The 19,890-nt window shown below is 41.2% G+C and overlaps 1 protein-coding gene across 1 annotated transcript in view; it reads right to left on the bottom strand.

Moving 5' to 3' along the window:
* Positions 1–19,890, bottom strand: part of SLC6A6 (solute carrier family 6 member 6) — a 115,743-nt gene that overhangs the window by 39,705 nt on the left and 56,148 nt on the right. The window contains exons 4-7 of the mRNA XM_074282877.1: positions 16,538–16,590; positions 14,543–14,602; positions 13,817–13,948; positions 3,933–4,065 (exon numbers count right to left, since the gene is read on the bottom strand). Coding sequence (XP_074138978.1) covers positions 3,933–4,065; positions 13,817–13,948; positions 14,543–14,602; positions 16,538–16,590 — 378 coding nt within the window. The remainder of the gene's footprint in view (positions 1–3,932; positions 4,066–13,816; positions 13,949–14,542; positions 14,603–16,537; positions 16,591–19,890) is intronic.

Below are 19,890 nucleotides of genomic sequence, written 5' to 3'. Positions count from 1 at the left end.
ACATTCTTTGGCATATATGTAACCACAAAGTCAAACCACACCCTTGTTTCCTAGCCCCAGGTTGCCAGAAGGTGAAGTAAGGAAGGATTATGGGAAGGGACCTTGGGAATCACAAATTCACACCAGTGAGGGGCAGCAAAGCCTAGACTTCCCTCTTCAGTCATTTCTCCTCTACTACTGAGGCAGACTGAGCAGTTTATTATGAAAATGTTTAAGTGTGGGGAATTTTTTCAGGGCAGGCTGGTGCAATGCAGTAAGCCTGGGACTTAATGTCAGAAGATCTAGATCCGCTCCCAGCTCTGCTATTAGCTCGCTACATAGAGAAAACACAAGGCTTTTACTGTCTCCCAGCCTCATAATTTCCTTATCTCCCACTGGAAGAGAATGATGGGTTCCAACTACCCTTTGAAATTAGCAGGAGCTTTTGTTAAGGAGAATCCATGTCTTCAGACTCCTGAAAGTCAGTGAAGGTTCCTCTGACTCCATCACCCCCTCCAAGGAAGCAGAAGCCAATAACTGCATGGGTATCATGCCAAAGCAAGCATGTGACTCCCTGAAGGAGCCAGTCATTCGCCTAGGGCAGAGGTTTGCTCTCTGAACTCACGGGTCATTTCAGACACTTCCTTACTCAAAGCCAACTAACTATATTTTGGTACTTTTGCTCATGGGCAAATGAGGGAAATGAAACCAGCTTCAGCTGATCCTTAATGATTGCACAACCCTCAGTAAAACATGTAATGTCCTTGGATCTCTGGTTCTTCACCTGCAAAATTAGATCGAGCAAATGCTCTCCAGCTCGGGGCAGTGTGTGTCTTAATCTCACCATGAATAAAATCATTCCTATTAATGTTGGCAATTTCCTCTGACCCAAGACACACATTGCTTTGTGGGACAGGTGCCTTATAACAATCTCCCGCTTTCAGAGAACTAGAGATATCTTCATTGCTGGGACTCATTTTCCCAAAATGGAGTGGTTGCCCTAGAATGCTCCCCAGTTTCTCTGAATCTAGGATCCTATGCACTCATGGCCATGCAGTAAATATCCGGGACAAGATTCAAATCCAGATCTCCTTATGGCTGCTAATCCAGCCTTTTATCTGCTCTGCCACATTTCCATGCCTTATTGGACCCTTGTGTTTCCCATGTGCTTAGCTTACATTAGGCTTACATACAAGAGAAGCTTTTTAAGAGACTTTTGCAGTGAACTGTCATCCTGCAGTGCCGTAGTAGTGCAATGTGTATGTTATACATTTTATTTGGCAAATAGGGATCAAATGGGCATTGATAATCTCACATGTAGAGTATTTCACAAACCTTAAAGCTCTCTACAAAAGCTAATTATTGTTATCAAAGAACATGAGTGTGGATCCTGTGGCTTTTTTACCTGCAATTTGGGGAAACTTAGGTCCCAAATGAGAGAGCTAAGCTAAATGATAGATATCCAGTGGTTCTCTATCTTCACTTTACATAGGGAGGAAAATGGGCCCAGAAGACTAGTCTGGTGTCCTATAATGAGTGAATGGTAGACAATCCAAACATCTGAAGTCTTGATTTCTGGCCCTAGGCTTTATTCACCACCCCATACGCTCAAAATTTCTCAAAATGTGGCTTTGAAAAAAACATTTATTTCTACCACATAGAAGTCTGGAGTTGAGAGCTTCCACTTGAATATCTGTGACTCTCATAGCAGAAGAATCAAGACTGATTCCAACATTCAGTCTGATCTTTCAGCTGCTCTAGAAACCTCAAAGAACAGAGATGTGCTTCAAGGCCATTTGTGTAGAGAAGCTAGCGGTTCTGGGGAGGAAAGGTCTAGCCTGTTGATCACATTGTGACAGGTGGATGATTTACTGTTCTCTGAGTGCAAGGAAATCCAAAGAACTCTGCCTGTATTTGTATTGGCCATGCTCTGCAGAAATAGAGGCAGCGTTATTGTTCTGTTCTTCCTAGAGGTTGTCATATATGTGGGAAACCACACCCTTACCTCTGGGAGACTAAAATAAAATAGAAAATGCCCCAGGGAGCTAGAGAAGGATAGCACAGTGGAAAAGACACTGGACCACGAACTCTGGGATCCAGGCTTGGTTCTCTATTAGTTTGTAGTGTTAAGGCCATTAATCACTATTCATCTTGCCTAATGTTTGACGTTTTTTCTTTTTTTCTCATCTAGACTATAAGCTTCATTGCCTATCCTTCTCTAAATTCTTGTGAACATCTAAGACATAGTCAGATAGAAGTTCATATTTCACAAATAACTTTTTTTGTTTTTCTATATGGTGGAAATTAAAGCACTGAAAGGGTGGTACCTTGGCCAAGGAGGATAGTCCATCAACCATCAAACAAGAAACAGAACCATGTATCCTAAAGAGAAGAGCTGCAATGACCTTGTAAGAAAAGAGCTGTAATAACCCTTAGCTGCACTATCGAAGTTTTATGGAAAAAATCTGGGCATCTGAAGAGCATGTGAATCTGCCTTGTGAGGTAGAGAGCTCTCCATCACTAGATTTGATCAAACAGGAATTGGCTGGCCATCTGGTGGTTATCATAAACATTCAAGCTAGAAGTGATCTTAAAGTTTAAAAAATGAGGAAACTGAGGTATAAAGTTATTAAGTGATTTCTCCAAGAAAGACAAGATATCACACCAAGTCCTTTGATTCTAGAATAAGTACTATGTATCTTCTACATTGTGCTATTTCTCCTCAGGGTACAGAGGGGATTCCTTTATCTAGAGAAAGGTTGAAATAAATGATTCAGAGGTTCCATGGAGCTGGGATTCTAGAAATCTGTCCTAGCCCAGTGCCCTTAAACATTGTGGTTTCATGGACACGTCTGGCAGTTTGAAGAGTACTATGGACCCCTTCTTGGAATCACATTTTTAAATAATTGAAGGAAATATTTTGAGGATGGTGAAGATAAAAATAGCATTTTCCCCATCCAAGTTCACTGGCATTCCTGAAATCTATTGCTGATTCTGGCCACTCCAAAACGTGCCAGAAATTTTGAAATTATAGGTCTAGACTGGCCTATGTGTTGTGTGATCCGAGGGACATTAAAAAGGCCCAACTTATGGTGAGCCATTCCCATGGCCCTCTCAGTTACCACTCTAGTAGAAAAGTTACTTAGATATCTTGGAGTCCTTTTATTCTTTTTTCTGTCCCCTATCAACATTGCAAATACCCCAGGGAGAAAAAAATATTGAAAGCGAGCATCACCTATCTAGCCAGTCAACAAACAACTCCTACTTTTCTGAGGGGTCAATGATGATTATTGATTATTAAGCACCTACTATGTGCTAAGCACTGTGCTAAAACTCTGGAGTGTGGACACAAGTATGATTAATGGGAGAAGCTCATTCACTGAAAATGAAGGTAAGAAAATATCAAAGGTACTCTTTACAATTCTATTCTCCTATTGAAAAGGTTGGCTTAAGATGACTCTCCTTGATCAAAAGAGCCATCTACATCCAGAGAGAGGACTATGGGAACTGAGTGTGGATCACAACATAATATTTTCATTCTTTTTGTTGTTGTTTGCTTGCACTTTGTTTTCTTCATCATTTTTTTCTGGTTTGATTTGATATTTCTCATACAGCAAGATAATTGTGTAAATATGTATGCATATATTGGATTAAACATATATTTCTTCCATGTTTAACATATATTGGACTACTTGCTATCTATGGAAGGGGGGTGGGAGAAGGGGAGGAAGACTGGAACACAAGGTTTTGCAAGGGCTAATGTTGCAGAATTATTCATGCACATGCTTTGAAAAATAAAAAGCTTTAATAAAAAAATAAAAATAAAAGATGACTCTCCTCAATGATGTGCTCTAGAGTTATTGTCAAAGATGGGGGTAAATTAGGAGATAAGAAACCAGAGAAACCTTCCTCCCTCTTCCCCCAAAATACCAGAAAAACCAAGCATGACTTACTTTCCCAGTTGACTTGATTCCTTTCCAAATGCAGAAGAAACAAATTATCCAGACCAAGAGGAGGCAGAGGGCCAGGTCCCACTTCAGAGCACCAATATGATCAATTCCCTTGGACAGGCTCAATACGTTTCGTCTTCAAGGGGTGAGAGAAAAAGACAAAAGCCGGAGAGAAAAATCAATTCATGCTGGTGAAGGCCCTGGGACCATCCATGAGATGCCTAGAGTGAGTATCTGCCAAGCCTCTGAGCCCACCTGTGTTATCTTGCATATACTTTTGAGTTTGCTCATCCATGTAGCTGTTATGTTCCCCTGAAAGATTAAGTTCCCAGAAGGCAAGAACTGCTTCTTTTTATCCCAAACTCTTTCCTAGCACGCTGATATGATTAAAGTAAGAGTTAGATGTTTGTTGAATTGAACTATGCATACTGCCTAAATGGTTAAACTGGTAGAGACCATGAAGATTTATTTCCATTTTTTAAATTTTATAGATGGTACGGTTTAGGCCCAGAGAGGTAAAAGAGGGTTTGTCACTAGATGAGGTCTAAAGCCCTTCCTGGCTCTAAATCTTTGAATTCTCTGATCCCAGTATTACGACTCATATATGAATAGAGATGGCCCCAAATATATCTCTCTGATCCCAGTATTACAGCTCAGATATGAACAGGAATGATCCCAAATATGTCACGACACTTCAACTTTTATCTATTTTTTTAGACACAGCTGTTTGATAGATCAGTAGACTCTGGTAGACAGTTGGAATAAAATTTTAACAAAGCTTTTGGCGAGGTCTCTCTAGCAATTCTTGTGGGAAAGACAAGAGTGTTATGGATTTAGTGATAGTACTGACTGGAGGACCAGACTCTAAAAGTATGGAGGTCTCCAGTGGTATGGCCCCAGGATATCTGCTTGGCCCTAAGCTGGTCAACATTTGTAGTGATGACCTGGATAAAGGTGCAATTAACATGCTTTTCTAATTACAAACGTACAAGGTATAGGGTTCAGTCAGTTCCAGACCATCACAATAAAATGAATATCTCAATAAAGAAAGACACAAATTTTTTTTGGCTCCCCAGTACCTATAAAAGTTATTATTTGCTCTATACTGTATTCTAAGTGTGCAATAGCAACATATCTAAAGGAAATATATATATACCTTAACTAAAAAAATGCTTTATTGCTAAAAAACAAAAACAAAAACAAAAAATTAACAATGAACACTTCTAGTTTCCTTTAAGAACTTTTCCTTTACATTCACAACTTGGCTAACTGTTGGAGGAGGGCTAGCTTTCAATCTATCCTGGCTTTTAGCATGCCCTCCTCACTCAGTTTAATTATTTCTAGCCTTTGATTTAAAGGGAGAGATAGAGGTACCACTTTTCCTTTCACTTGAATATTTAAGAGGCCATTGTGAGGTTATTTATATTTTTGTATCTCAGGCAATTCAGAGGTCTGAGTAAAGGGAAAGAGATGGGCAACATTCAGTTCCTTGGAAGGATTAGAACACATAGATTTATTGACTAAGTTCACTGTCCTACGTGGGCACAATTCATGGCCCCCAAAAATAATTTACAATAGTAATATCAAAGATCATTGATCATAGATCACCATAACATATAATAATGAAAAAGTTGAAATTGTGCAAAAATTGCCAAAATGTGACACAAAGAAACCACATGAACAAATGCTGTTGGAAAAATAGATGGTCTAGCTGGACTCAGCATCGCCACAAACCTTCAATGTGTTTTTTTTTTAAATGCAATATACTCAAGTCACAATAAAGTGAGGCACAGCAAAATGAGGTATACCTGTATACAGATAGCTAGTCCACTAGATGACATTAGTAGTCATACTACTGAGGAAGTCGAGAAGGGTAGATCCCTTGAGTTCCAGAGTTCAGAGCTGCTAAAACCAACCTGGTGTCCACACAAAAATCCTGACATCACTATGGTGAATTCCATCCCACCTCCTGCTCCCCAGGAGAGGACTATCAAACAAGTCAGCCCAAGGAGGAGGAAGCTGGGTGGTAATGGATTAGATAAGAGTATCAGGTCTAGAATCAGGACAACTCATCTTCCTGAGTTCAAACATGGCCTCGCTTACTTTTAATGATGATGACTAAATCACTTTTAATTCTGTTTGCCTCAGTTTCCTCATCTGTAAAATGAGCTGGGAAAGGAAATGAAAAACTCACTGCTGTATCTCTATCAAGAAAATCCAAAATAGGGAAACAAAGAGTTTGACCCAAAATGACTAACAACAATAAAGGAGGAGAAACCCAGGCCAGATGAAAAGTAGTAGGCTAAAACTTCCATGCTCATCAGGTTGAGGTGGATATTGTACTTTCAGCATAAAAAGATTCTAATCAGACACAATATAAAAACAAAACTTACATTTTTGAGTTTTACAAGTTACTATAGAGCAGGAGTTCTCAAACTATGGCCCACTGAGGACATTTATGCAGCCCGCCAGGTTATGGCAAATGGGCTGAGGGGCGGAGACAGAGTGTGAGCTTTTGTTTTTACTATAGTCCAGCCCTCCCACAGTCTGAGGGACAGTGAACTGGCCCCTATTTAAAAAGTTTAAGGACCACTGCTATAGATGAAGGATGGTATGGTGTGGTTTCCGTAAAAAAGAACAGGGAGTTTTAGTAGAATACTTTATTTAATGAATAAGCAGTGATGTAATAACCCCCAAATCCTAATGCGATATTAGAGGGCATTAAGAAAGCAGTAGGGAAGAAATAATTCTATGCTGTGCTTGTCAGATCATATAGAGGGTGCTACTATTTTCAGTTCTAGGTACCATATTTCAAAACAGACTCAGCAAATATGAAGTGCCACTTTCAGTTCTGGGTCTCAAATTAGAGCATTCAGGTTGTTAAATATTATGTCTTGACTTCAAGCTCAAAAGATTATGGACTGGATGAAGGACTCAGCCTGGAGAAGACTCTGGGATGGTGAGAATGGATCTTATAGCTATCAAGAATCTGAAGTCTATCTTGGGAAGAGTAAAGAGATTTTTTTTTCTGCTTGGCACAAAAAAAGGCAGAATTAGAAATAATGGGTTGAAAACTAAAAGGAGGTACATTTTAGACTCAATTTCAGGGAAATCTTACTAATGATTGGAGCTGCCCAAAGTAGAATGAACTGCCTTGAAAGATAGTAGCTTCCCTTACTATAGCTCTTCAGACAAAAGTGACAGATGATCACCTGTCTGGGCTGCTGTAGGAATTGTCTGTTTATACAATAGAGAAACAGGCAGAACTAGATGGCTTCTGAGGTCCCTCCACTTTGGAAAGTCTGTGACTCCCCTTTCTAGAATTCAGGGATCCTGACATCTAGACCCAGTGCTCTTCACATTTCAACAAATCCAGGATGGTATTTTAGAATAAGCACCCTTAAAAGAGGCAGACACTTTCCAGATAAAGTTAATATAGTACTGCCAAAGTGATTGGTGATGGCTTGGTTCTTCATTTGAGTAGGGGACAACTGACTGGATAACATTTAATCTGTGAAACCTCCAAGTATCCTGTTTTCCTCTCCCTGCCTAATTACCAAGGGAATCAATAACTGCCATCATCATTTCCAATATCGTTCTATTTCCATTATGATGGGAAGCCACAGTCCTTAAGGTTGGAAGGGATCCAAACAATACCATGGTTTACTGGGCTTTATCCTATTTAATTTCATTCAGATTCTCAGGGATAACTCATGAAAATACAGGGTAGCCAAAGGATCATTTACATAGCCTTATAAAGGCTTCAGGGGGGAGAGGGGGATTTATATAATAATATATGATTTATATGATAATATTATCCATTTAAAATGAATAGCAAGTTGTACATAATACATCTGCAATTTCATGTGCAAACATCTTCCCTCCCCCCCCCCCCCCCGAGGCAACAGGGGTTAAGTGACTTGCCCAAACTCACACAACAAGGAAGTATTAAGTGTCTGAGGCTGGATATGAACTCAGGTCCTCCTGATTTCAGGGCTGGCACTCTAACCGCTATACCACATAGCTGCCCCACAAACATCTTTTAAAAATTATGCTATATTATGGAAATACTTATTTTATTCCATAAATTAAAAATAATTTTAAAAAATATTTTTGAATGTCCGCCTTTTCATCTTGGCTTCTTAGAAGCTCTAGTTCCATTTGGGGCACAGCCCAGATACCTGTTCCTACATGAAGACATTCCTAATCCTGCATCCCATATATTAACATTTCATCTCCAAATTTTACATTTGTTTCTAAAAGTACATATTGTCATACTTCAAGTAGAAAAGTAAGTTCCTTAAGGTTGCTGTTTAAGGAGCTGCTTTTGGTTTTGTATCCTCAGCACTTAATACAGCTCCTGCCACTTAATAAATGCTCCTTGAATTAAAATATCAAGACATTGGAACTAGAAGGGGCTTTGGAGGTCACCTATTATGATGCCCTCTTTTTATACTGGAAAAGCACAAAAAAGGGCAGAAAGTAGCTTATTCAGGAGTTAAGATTGGGATCCAGGTCCTCTGTTCCCAAATCCAGTCCATCTCCCACTATATCATATGGTCCTTCATGACACACAGCCTTTACATGAAGGCATCCTCCAGGAGTAGTTTTTATTATTGCTGTTATATTTCCAAATCCCCATAGGCATATACCTAAAAAGCAGTCTGACAGGTCAATAGACTCTGAGACTGTTGGCAAATTAGCTAACTAAATCTCAATCTTCTCACCTGTGAAATGGGAATATTAATTGATATCTATCCACCTTAACTTATTTCTCTGATAGTATTCTAAAGGCAAGCCAAAGTAAAAGATATAATAAAGCTTTATAAAGTTAGAAAGTACTCTATGGATGAAAGGCAGTCTTTTTCTTTTAACAAAAATATCCCTTTTTGGATCAGACCTTGATATCAGTAGGCAATATTTAAGAAAGAAAAAGGACAATAAAAGTTTCTCCTCCGGTGACCCATGTGCTGACTTAGAGGCCTAAATCATAGAAGGTATCATAGAAGGGATCATAAAGATGGTCTAAAAATTCTAGACCAGTCTCTTCTTTTAACTAAAAGGAAACCATGGTTTTGAATAGTTGATTTAGCCAAGAGTCACCCTGGGGAATGTAGCAGAGCTTGGGTTCTAAGTCAGCTGATTGTGTCTACATTCAACGATCTTTCTGTGATACTAAACTATTTTCCTAGATTTCACCTAGAGGAAAGGGGGAAATTCCCCTTGGGTAACCCTCCACCAAGAAAGGTTGACTATGGCAGTGAACACAAATAAAAGACTCAAAGGTCCCTTCTTTTCTAACCATGGAGTGCTCACAGTGCCTTTTTTCCAAATAAATAAATAAATAAATAAAAAATTGGGTGACCAGAAAAACCTAGAGCAGCTGCTATTTACTCCAACTCTTCAAACAGCACATGTTAATAGAGGGCATGGAAATGCTATTGATTCTGGGGGTGGGGCAGCGAGTATTTCACAGAAATCTATGGTATCAGAGAATACATCAACCCAGACATAGTCTGGGCTCCCTTGATTCCTGAGTAATGGAATATATAATAAGTTCTGAGTAGAATTGTGAAGATACATTAGTGAAGTTTGACTTTCTAAACATCTGCATACATCATGTTTAGTTCCATTTTTGAATGAATGGATTCATGAATGTAGCTTTTCTTGGAAGTAATCTGCATCAGCAATAGTCACATGACATTAATATTAGAAGGGTTGAGAGATGATACTAACATAGATCGTTATCTTGTTCAATCCTCTCATTATAAAGGAAGCCACTGGGGCCCAGAGGAAGGAAGGAGACTTAGCCACAGTCACACAATTAGTGCTAAAGCTGAGACTGGAATTGGCATTTTCAGAGTGAAGGCTGCTTTTCTCCAATGCTGAAAGAGTTTAAAATATGACCTACTTTCTCCCCAACATCTCTGTAATCCTCTGTTCACCACCAACTACAGTATGTTCTTGGTTCAGTGCTCGTAGGCCATCTGAGGCCTTTGATCAAGAGAATTCAGGTCTGGGAGTGGGGCAGACACTCATGTTGCTGCTGCATACAGATAGCATTGAATTGGGCAGCTCCTTAAACTAAAATCGATGTACCATTCAATTCCGTCTTTGCAGTAACTCCTTCAAAGGAAAACAAAGTGCTGCTTTCTAGGGAGAAAAGCACAATTTAAAAAAAAAATGGTAAACCAATGTCCATTTCAAACTACTGAGAAATCCTCAGAAATATAAAAATGATTTAAGAAATGCAGGTTTCCAGAAGGCTCTCTGCCTTAGGAGAACTCAAAATTCTTCAGACAGAAGCTTCTCGTTTGCTATATTCCTATTTACAGTGGAACAAAGGGTATCTCTCACATCCCTCATTCTCCTGGATGATTAAATCCAAAATTTATTGTCATCCTCCAAGAAGATCCTGTCTCATACCTATTCTTTTCCTCTCCATCCTCCACATTCTTTATCACAATACTGCACTCAAAAAAAAGGCTAATTGAATAGTGATTGAGCTCAGATTGAACTCCTGACTCAATGTTATAGGTTTCTTTAAAAATAGTCCTAGAAACTATAGGATCCAGCATGAAAGTCAAGAAACATGACCTTTTTTAGAATGAGAACCAGGCTTCTTGTCCAGCATGAGAATCAGAGAATCCTAAAGTTGGGATAACCTTTGGGATCATCCTTTGGTAGCAGCTAGCATTTATAGGAAATTGTATCTCGTGACTATAAGGAAATGGAGAGGTCTAATCTTACAGTCCCAAATTTCAATGTGGAAGGAACATTAAGAAGCTATCAAATGCAATCCCAGTATTTAAGAGATGAGGAAAGGAAGGTAGGATCTAAACCTTTGATACTTTGATTCTAATCTTTCTAAATTCTAAAACTTTGATACTTTGATTCCAAATCAGTGGATATTTCCTTCTATAACAATGTTTCTTTCTCTGCTTCTAAGATATCATAACAAAGGAGTCAGGAAGGAAGAGAGAGAAGAAAGAAGAAGAAAGAAAGAAAGAAAGAAAGAAAGAAAAGAAAGAAAGAAAGAAAGAAAGAAAGAAAGAAAGAAAGAAAGAAAGAAAGAAAGAAAAGAAAGAAAGAAAGAAAGAAAGAAAGAAAGAAGAAAGAAAGAAAGAAAGAAAGAAAGAAAGAAAAGAAAGGAAAGAAAGAAAGAAAGAAAGAAAGAAAGAAAGAAAGAAAGAAAGAAAGAAAGAAAGAAAGAAAGAAAGAAAGAAAGAAAGAAACAGGACAAAAGAGAAAGAGAAGGAAGAAGGGAGTGAGGGAGGAAGGAAGGAAGAGAAAGAAATGGAGCAAAGAAAAAGAAGGGAAAGGAAAGGGAAAGGAAAGGGAAAGGAAAGAGGAAAAAAAAGGACAGAAAACATTGTAAGCCCTGCCCTCAGGGAGCTTATAGTCTAAGTCTCCTATTACAAATTCCTTAGTGTCAGAGCTGAGGTGGGCCTGTCTGATTCTCTGTGTGGGAGCGGGCAGGATGATCTCTGTTCTCCCCAGAGTTGGGGTACCAGGTACAAGCTTCTGGGAATCCCTCCTAGCTTCCTAGCTGCAGAAGGACAGCAGAGAAAGCATCCCAGCCTCCTGCCTGCCCCAGACAAGGGACTGAGCACTTAGCTGTTTTCTTGTCCAAGAATAGTAATGATTCATCCCAGGGTGGATCCTGGAATAGTCTGAATGTCTGTTTTTAGTCGAATGGCTCAGCTTGCCGTCCAGCGAGCACTCAACAATGTAAGTAAGTTCCAAGTATGGGTCAAATAGTTTCCTTTTGACCCCAATCCAGCCACATAATGGAGCCTGAGCTCCCCAGGAGAATAGCAGAGGTAACAATTGGAAAATACACACCCCGACCTCAAGGCAAGTAAGTCTATACAATGTTTCCTCCCCACTTCGCCTTCCCTCCCCCCTTCCTAAAGTATCCAACAATTGGCTCTGCCTCCTAACAGCTGCAAGGGAAGATTGAGTATAATAAGAGCCGTTTGCAAATATGACTCACCCCTTTGATTCTAATAAAGCTAGCCTAATTATATGTGCACGTCTCTCCCCAGTGGCTTGTGGAAAGATCTTGGGATAAAGGACTCATTAGGAAAACGGCACATTAGCTGCAGGTATTTTCCAAAATGGCTTCACCGGAGGGGTCTGGGGCAGGTGGGAGGGGGGTAGCACAGGCAGCCGGGGCAAGAGGAGGGGGACCCTATGGCCTTCTGGGAGGCCAAACACAACAAAAGAAACCTTTGGAGAAAAGGGAGAGAAGTTAGAAATTCTGCTGCCTCCTGACTATGTGAACTTGCCCACGTAATTTCCCTTGCTGAACCTCACTTTCCAACCTCTAGGGCCAGACTATCTGATCTCTTAAGGTACCAGTGCATTCAGATATCCTGTGACTTCCAACGGACTAAGCAGACTGAAGGAGAAAAGGGCTTCACACTGCAGTCCTGGCTTTGGATTGAATCATAAAGTCAGCAGGAAATTGGTACCTTTTCTATCCTGGGCATCAGAAAGTTTGATGTTTTCAAGGGAAGAAGAGCCGCTGAAGAATAGAGGATGCAAATAACGTGAGGATCCTTAGAAAAGCCCAGATTTCCCTCAGAGAAGGAGGGATCCAATTGGTTAGGCTTGCCGCATCTAACCCCTCCTCAGCACCCTCTCCTCAAACGGGCTCCGCAGCAGGCCATCAGCAGCAGAGTAGCCGAGCTGTCAAATCGCATGATAAATCTCACCATCGCAGCTGTACTTCGCTAGTCTTTTTTCAAGGTACAAGTGAATAAAATATCTCCTTAACTATCCATGTTTTCCCATGAAGCCATGGTCACATGTCAACTTGCCAATTCTAGGAAGTGCCATTTATAAAAAGCCTTTAAGAGGTACAAACCATATTCCTTGTAATTACTTTTGGAGGTTGAAAGGAGCATAATTAGGATTACCCCCATTTTCAGATGAGGAAACTGAAGTTTAGGAAGAGTAGGAGATCTGGCCGTCACCAGCTAATAAGGAGCAGAGCCAGGTCTAGAACCCAGATTATCTAAGCCAGTGTGAGAATGGCTCTTTTGAAGTTTCTCAATAGCTGAGCAGTAATCATGTTCAGAATTTTGATGTATACCTGGCTATAATCAAGGTACATAATAATAAATAAGCACTTATTAAGTTCCTTCTGGTTGCCAGATCTTAATGTACATAATAATCAATAAAGTGCCTTCTATAATCACTACATATAATAATCAAAAAGTAATTATTAAGTGCCTTCTGTGTACCAGGCCTTAATATACATAATAATCAATAAGTACATCTTAAGTACCTTCTGCATTCCAGGTAATAATGCCAGCTATAATAAAGATAAATAATAAGTACTTATTATGTGCCTTCTGTGTGCCAGGTCTTTAATGTATATCCAGCTATAGTCAAGATTCATGATAATCAATAAGCACTCATTAAGTCTTTGCCAGGTTGCCCAGAAAACCCCACAGACTACAAGAAGAGTTGGATTTGTCTAAATGACCCAACAGCAATGACAACACTGTTTATGTTGCAATGTATTACATGTTGTGATGTGATGTCGAGCTGCCTTCCAAGCTGGATCCTATCTGACATGGATTTGTGGTGTGACCCTGGGCAAGGTAACCGGGCATACTAATGGAAGGTGTTTCCTCCCCTGGGAGGACCACTGAATCTCGCATGTACAGTCACTATCTCTCAGGATCCCCTCACTAGAATTTCCCAATAAACTTTCCTCAGCACCACCCTGGGAGCTCAGGAGGACCAGTATTTGTGTCCCCGCTTTGCCGAGGCAATGGAGGGGAAGGAACTCCCCTAGTTAAACAACTAGAGAGAGGGGCAGGGATGGGGCCAGGTCTGTGGACCCCAAGCCCAGGGTTCCTCTCAGAGCTAACATCAGGGGGAGCTCGGCTTTGGCTGGAGTCATGTTGACTTGAGTTCCCAGGTTGGCAGGGGCTGCAGCTAAGTGGAGCTCCTGCCAGGCCAGGAGGGACTGGCAGCCCTGATCCCATAATAGCAGGAGGCTCCTGGATGTAAACACGAGAAAGCAGGGTTGAGCAACTAACACAGAGTGTCCCTTTTTAGCAGATCATGTGAGAAAGAGAAGGCTTCCTCCCTCTTTCCTGCTGACAGAGATGTGTGCAGGGCTGGCCACCCAGGGAGGCCCATAAAGGAACAGCAAGACAGCCTCCCACAGAGGCTGGCCTCCATTAGAAACGGTACTCTAACCTGCCTGTTTGCCCACATGAGAACATGGATGAGAGGGTCCGGATGAGTATGTGATGGGCATTCTTGGATACATTCTGTTGAAAGTACCCCAAGATACCTGGAGGGCCCTAATTTAGTCCTTCTCTTTGTTTCTCTCTGCATGAGGATGTTTGGGAGAGATTTCTTTCCCAAGCAGGTGTCTATCAGATGAGACACCAAATCCAGGCTGTCTGATCCACTCTGCTGGCTGCTCGCTCCCGGAGGCTTAGTTGTTGGCAGTGCAGCTAAAGGTTCCATTGCCATCAACAGGAAGCTTCACCGGGCCCTGTGAGCACCGTCTGCTAAAGGCACCTGGTGCCTCTGGAAGCTTGAAAGAGCTCCAATTCACAGAGGTGGCCAGCTCTGGTCTGCACCTTTTCTGATTTTTGGCAAGCATCTTCCAGAAGTTCTCACCCTCTCCAGGGTCATCAGCTCTAAGGAAGAGAAGGTGAGGGCAAAACCCACTCTTTGAGCACTGTGCCCACAACTGAGAACCAAACAAATGAACGTGAAAGCAGTCCAGGGACTGCAACAATGCCCACCAATCTCTGTGAATTCTTACAAAAGCAAATACGCCTTTCCAAGACTACATGAGACTCTGGATAATTATTACCTTTCAACTCGGCATAGATGCTCTTGCTGTTTACAAAATATGGAGCCGTTTAATTATATTGTTGAATTCATAGAAGCTTCCTGTCATTTTTTTTTTCTGAATCAAAGGATACTATAATAACAAATATTATATCAGGTGAATTCTAGGAACTTTTTTTTTCATTTTAATTGTTTCAGTTGTGTTTGACTGTGAGTCCATTTCTTGGCAAAGATAGTGGCATAGTTTTGCCATTTCCTTCTCCAGCTCATTTTATAGATGGGTAAACTGAGGCTAACATGGTGAAGTGACTTGCCCAGGGTCACACAGCTAGTAGGTATTTGAGACCACATGTCTTCCTGCAGGGCTTACATTTTATCCACTGCATCGCCCAGTTGCCTATTTTTAAATCTCTCTCTCTCTCTCTCTCTCTCTCTCTCTCTCTCTCTCTCTCTCTCTCTCTCTCTCTCTCTCTCTCTCTCTCTCTCTCTCTCTCTCACACACACACACACACACAAAATTGGGAACAATGTAAGAGGAAAAAGAATACTTGCAGTCAGAGGGTCTCAGTTCAGTTCCTGGCCATGTGACTTTAATTAAATAGCTTGCCATTCTCAAAACTCAAGTTTCCCAATTAGTAGTCTTAAGAGACTATCCTAGATGATTTCTGCTTGATACATACTCCTATCATTCAGGGCCATCTCCACTCATCCTGATCTATATCTGGCCACTGGACTCAGATGGCTCTGGAGGGGAAAATGAGGCAGGTAACTTTGTGCAGCCCTCTCTTGCTTGAATCCAATTCACTTGCATATTATGGCATCACCTCCCTGATGTCATGGTCCCCTTTGAGAATGAAAGGCAAACAACAATACTCCTATCACCCATAAAATGATCAGAGAACCCAATCGATGGCCAAAGCAAAGCATAAAATTTAGATCTTTTCCTCCTTCCTTATCATTAACAGTATTTAGGCAGAAATTAATCAGTGCAAGATGCTTCAAGGTCATTTCCAACTCTTGAGGAAGCTTTATGACCTCTGAGGTCCTTTCTAAGGTCCGCCCCCAAACTTCTATGGGGAAAAGCCCAGACACTGGCAATCCTTGGACTGAGCCAACTGGAAAGCTAAGTATTTCCTTGAGATCTGAGTTTGCTAAACCCTACCTATCCATTTAATCTTTTACCCAACCATGATAGTGAAGCCTTGCTCAGTATAAAAATCCTACATGAGGACTACTCCACAGTCTGCTGAGTGGGCTCAAAGGTAGAAAGGGAACAAAACAACTTTATCATTTGTCTCTGATAATTCGAGAAGAATGGGAAGAAGAAATTATTTTATTTCTGCAAAATTAACAAATATAAGTCCAATAAGACTATTGATGCCCACAAAGGGAAATGTCAATGGGAAAAAGACTTAGGGTACAGCTCTTGCCCCATGGTGAATGACACGATCTTCCCAGCGTTGGGGCTGCTAGGATTGTGGGATATTTGGTAGCAGAAGCAGAGGCAGGAACAGATGATTAGAGGGAAAGCCTTGACCATGACCTTGGGGGCCCCTCTCCAGTGACTTTCTCTAACTCTCCTTGGGTGAAACACACATCTCAGAAGGAGGGAGGGCAGACCCACAATTCATGCCAAGAAGGTTCAAGGGATAAAGATCTCAAGCTTAGATTTATGGCATGCAATATTAGACTGCTGGGTTGTTTGGTCGGCCTTTTAACATTGAAAAGGAATCAAGGAAGTTTCCCAATAAATCATTTCAGCTGCTCTCTCGCAGGGCTTGAGAGACTCTGAAGTGTTCCCAGTGGCCAAGGCGGGCTCATTTTCCAATGCCTGTAAGGGGTATGCAATGGATGGGTCAGAGTGAGGGTGGAAGTGAATCTCAAGGATCAGGAAAGGGCTTCCCTTATTTCTGGACACCCCAGGGGATGGGTGGAGGGGGAAGCAGTGACTCTGCACACCTTTCCCTTTCCTCTGATTCCTCAAACTGGCTCTACTGGGGGAAAGGGCATATTGGGTGGACAATACTAGCTGCCCATGCTTTAGGGCTCAAGTCCCTGTCCCCCATGAGGGATCTTCCTAAATCCCTCACAAAGCAATGGGAGGCAGGAATGTGTGACTTGCCTTTTTGACTTCTGTAATGACACATGGAAAATCCAGTGTGGAATGCCATCCTTTTAACACCCTAAAATCCAATTGGGCTCAACTTTCTTCTCTTCCTTGAAATGCCCTTGCTATTCCTCCTTCCTCTCTACCTGTTAGATATGGAGTGAGAGCAATAAATAGGTCCAAATCATGAACCTACCTCTTCCTACCTCTATTACCTTTGACAAGACGCTCATTCCTTTTTGTTTAGTTACTTATAGAGTAAACAGAAGGGTTTTGGGTTCAACAGTCTTTTCTAGATGTAAATTAAAGAACAAATGGTTTGGAACCTACTTGTTCTTCAAGTTCTTCCTCGTCCATGGAGTCATTTCTGGCTCTTCCATCCTATGCTGATCTCTCCCCTTTCTATACAATTAGCCATCATTATACCTCTCTTTTCTGAAACCATAACCTCTCTTATCCATGTCACTGATTTTCACAAGTAATCAATTATCACGTTATAATCACCTGTTTCATATCTCCAAAAAGAATTTAAACTCCCTGAAAGCAAGGAGAGACAGTATGGTTTAGGGAAAGGGGAGGGGAGAGGGACAATGGAGTCAAAGACCTGGTTTGAACACAATTTTCTGATTATTTATTAAACTTTAGCCAAATCACTTATTCCTTCTAGCCTTCAGTTTTCTCCATGAGAACTTGGATGGGGAATGGAGTTGAGGAGGATCACTAAGGTATCCTCCCCTAATCCCTTCTCTCTCATCTCCACCAATAACTAAGAATTGAGCACAGAGTTAATGCTCAACAAATACTTGAATTGCCATCATAAGCTTTTGAGTCCACCACCAGCCATTCTATGCATACTTTTCTTAGAACTACCTTGGGTACTGAAATAAGTCAGATTTTTTCCAAATGGAACATTTGCAGGATTTCTCCTGCATGGACACCATTCTTTGTCCAGCCCTTGGCTTATATTTATATATACAATTCAGAGGGACACTCAAGCTGTCTCAAGTAGTTGCCGTGGAATTCAAGTGGGGATTAAGTGAGCCCAAACTGGGTGAGAATTGAGAACTGGGGTTATTACTAATTGGCCAGATGAACTCAGCAAATAAGGGGGAGGAGGAAGAGGTTCTTTTTGAACCTAATATATCCATCTGGATCTTATAAGAGGTTTTGGGGGATGTTTTCCAAAGATAATTGGGTATCTCTTTGGTCAAAAGTAGAGAAAAGATCCTTCAACCGGGAACTCCGGAAGGCAATGCCCATAGCAATGAAAAGGTTGAGTTTATCTGTGATGATAAGGAACAAAGGAGTTCCAGAGCGATTCTCAGCCCAATTATTCCAGCCTCATTCTTACCAAACTAGATCAGAGCTGAATCCAAGTGGCCAAAAAAAAGTTTAACAGAGTCAATGGTTTTATTCATCTTTGGAGGAGAGAGGCAAGGGGACAGAAAAGGGATCATGCTGCTGATAACTAAGATGTTCCAAACAATGAAACAAGCCAAAAAGCTGGTTTAAGCCACTAAACAGGTAATTGGGATTGAAATGATGAGTTGGCTGCAGCTTTAAACATTTGAGCCTTCCCCAGTAAGATTGTAAGGAGGTATATGTGGGGAAGGTGGGGCCAAATTCTTTCAAGAATTCAACAAAAGGTAAAAAAAAAAAAAAAAAAAAAAAAAAAAAAAACTGCCCTTGGCCCCTTGCCATGGTGGGGGGCAGGCACTATCCATACCAGCTTCCCGGGTGTGGTTCCCAACTCAGGTTATTGAGGCATTTGCCAGACCTGAGCTGATGTGTTTATAAGAAGGGAAGGGGTGAGGCTACCCAACCCCATTCAAGCAAGAAGAATTGGTTGTCAACATTTCTATGACAAATCTCTATTCCCTAGGCACTTACAAAAATGTTGGCCCAAAGATATGTAATATATTATATATATGAAATATATACAAAATATATACAAAATGCCCTCTTAAAAGTTCCAAAGGGAAAAAAAAAAAAACCAACCACCATTAAAGGCGATAGTTTGGCTTGGGAAATATACTTGCATTTTACAGAGGGTTGTTACTGAATTTTTCTCCCTGATGTTCCCCCACTTCCCACTCCCCACCCCAGAAGAACATTACTGACCACAAAATCTATCAAACAAATGGTGGACAAATTCTAAGTTATTTCTTCTACTCAGTCCACCTACAAGGTCCCCCCACATTAGACCCCAAAGGCTCCTGAGTTCCTGCATCAGGGCCACTGAGAGAAGGCATCCAGAAACATGAGGGGAAAGTGATCCCCAACAAGATGCCTGGGAAGGGCTTCTGGGGCTCTCCCCTGGTTCCAGACGTCACATGAACATCAATACAGTTATTCAGTAAAAGACAGCACTCCTCACCTGGAAGGAAGGGCCTCGGAGAACAGTTCCCCTCTAAAAGCCTGATAATTGCATCTGCTTTTCGGCATCCTTTGTAGTGGACTTATGGCAGGCACCTGGTGCAGGCCCGAGTGGGTTGGCTTCAAAGCTACCAACTCACCCTCACTGCTAGGGAAGGAAGGTATGTGCCCATTCAGCACAGGGGAGGAAAGAGGAAAATGCCTATTCCTGAAGCTCTGAGGGGCAAGTGTGTGGGTGACAACAGGAGGGCTGAAACTCTCCTAGTAAAATCCATAACTCGGACATTCGGGGAGGTTTGATTCCTTGACAGACCTAAGGCCAGGGTGGACCCATGTTAAAGGGGTGGGGAGGTGGGGGTCAAAGGTGCTGTTGACGCCATTGGACTTCATCCCATTTCTGCTAGGTCTTCCTGGGAATGGACATGGGTGCTTCTGGAAAGCCCTTGTCTTTATGAAACAGGTGGAAGGCACCAATTTCACACACGCCCTCATTAAAAAAAAGAAGAAGAAGAAACAAATTAAACAGTGTGTCACAGATAGGCTTTTGGACCAGATTTCTGAGCAAGAACTAAATTGATCTAAATTTTGAGGTTTATTTTTTTTTTGATTTTTAATATACATAAGAAAAAAAAAACCAGCAACCAAAGG

This window comes from Sminthopsis crassicaudata, chromosome 1, assembly GCF_048593235.1.
Source record: "Sminthopsis crassicaudata isolate SCR6 chromosome 1, ASM4859323v1, whole genome shotgun sequence".
Lineage (NCBI taxonomy): Eukaryota > Metazoa > Chordata > Mammalia > Dasyuromorphia > Dasyuridae > Sminthopsis > Sminthopsis crassicaudata.
Note: the sequence above shows the minus strand (reverse complement) of the source record. Positions and strands in the feature narration are given on the sequence as shown.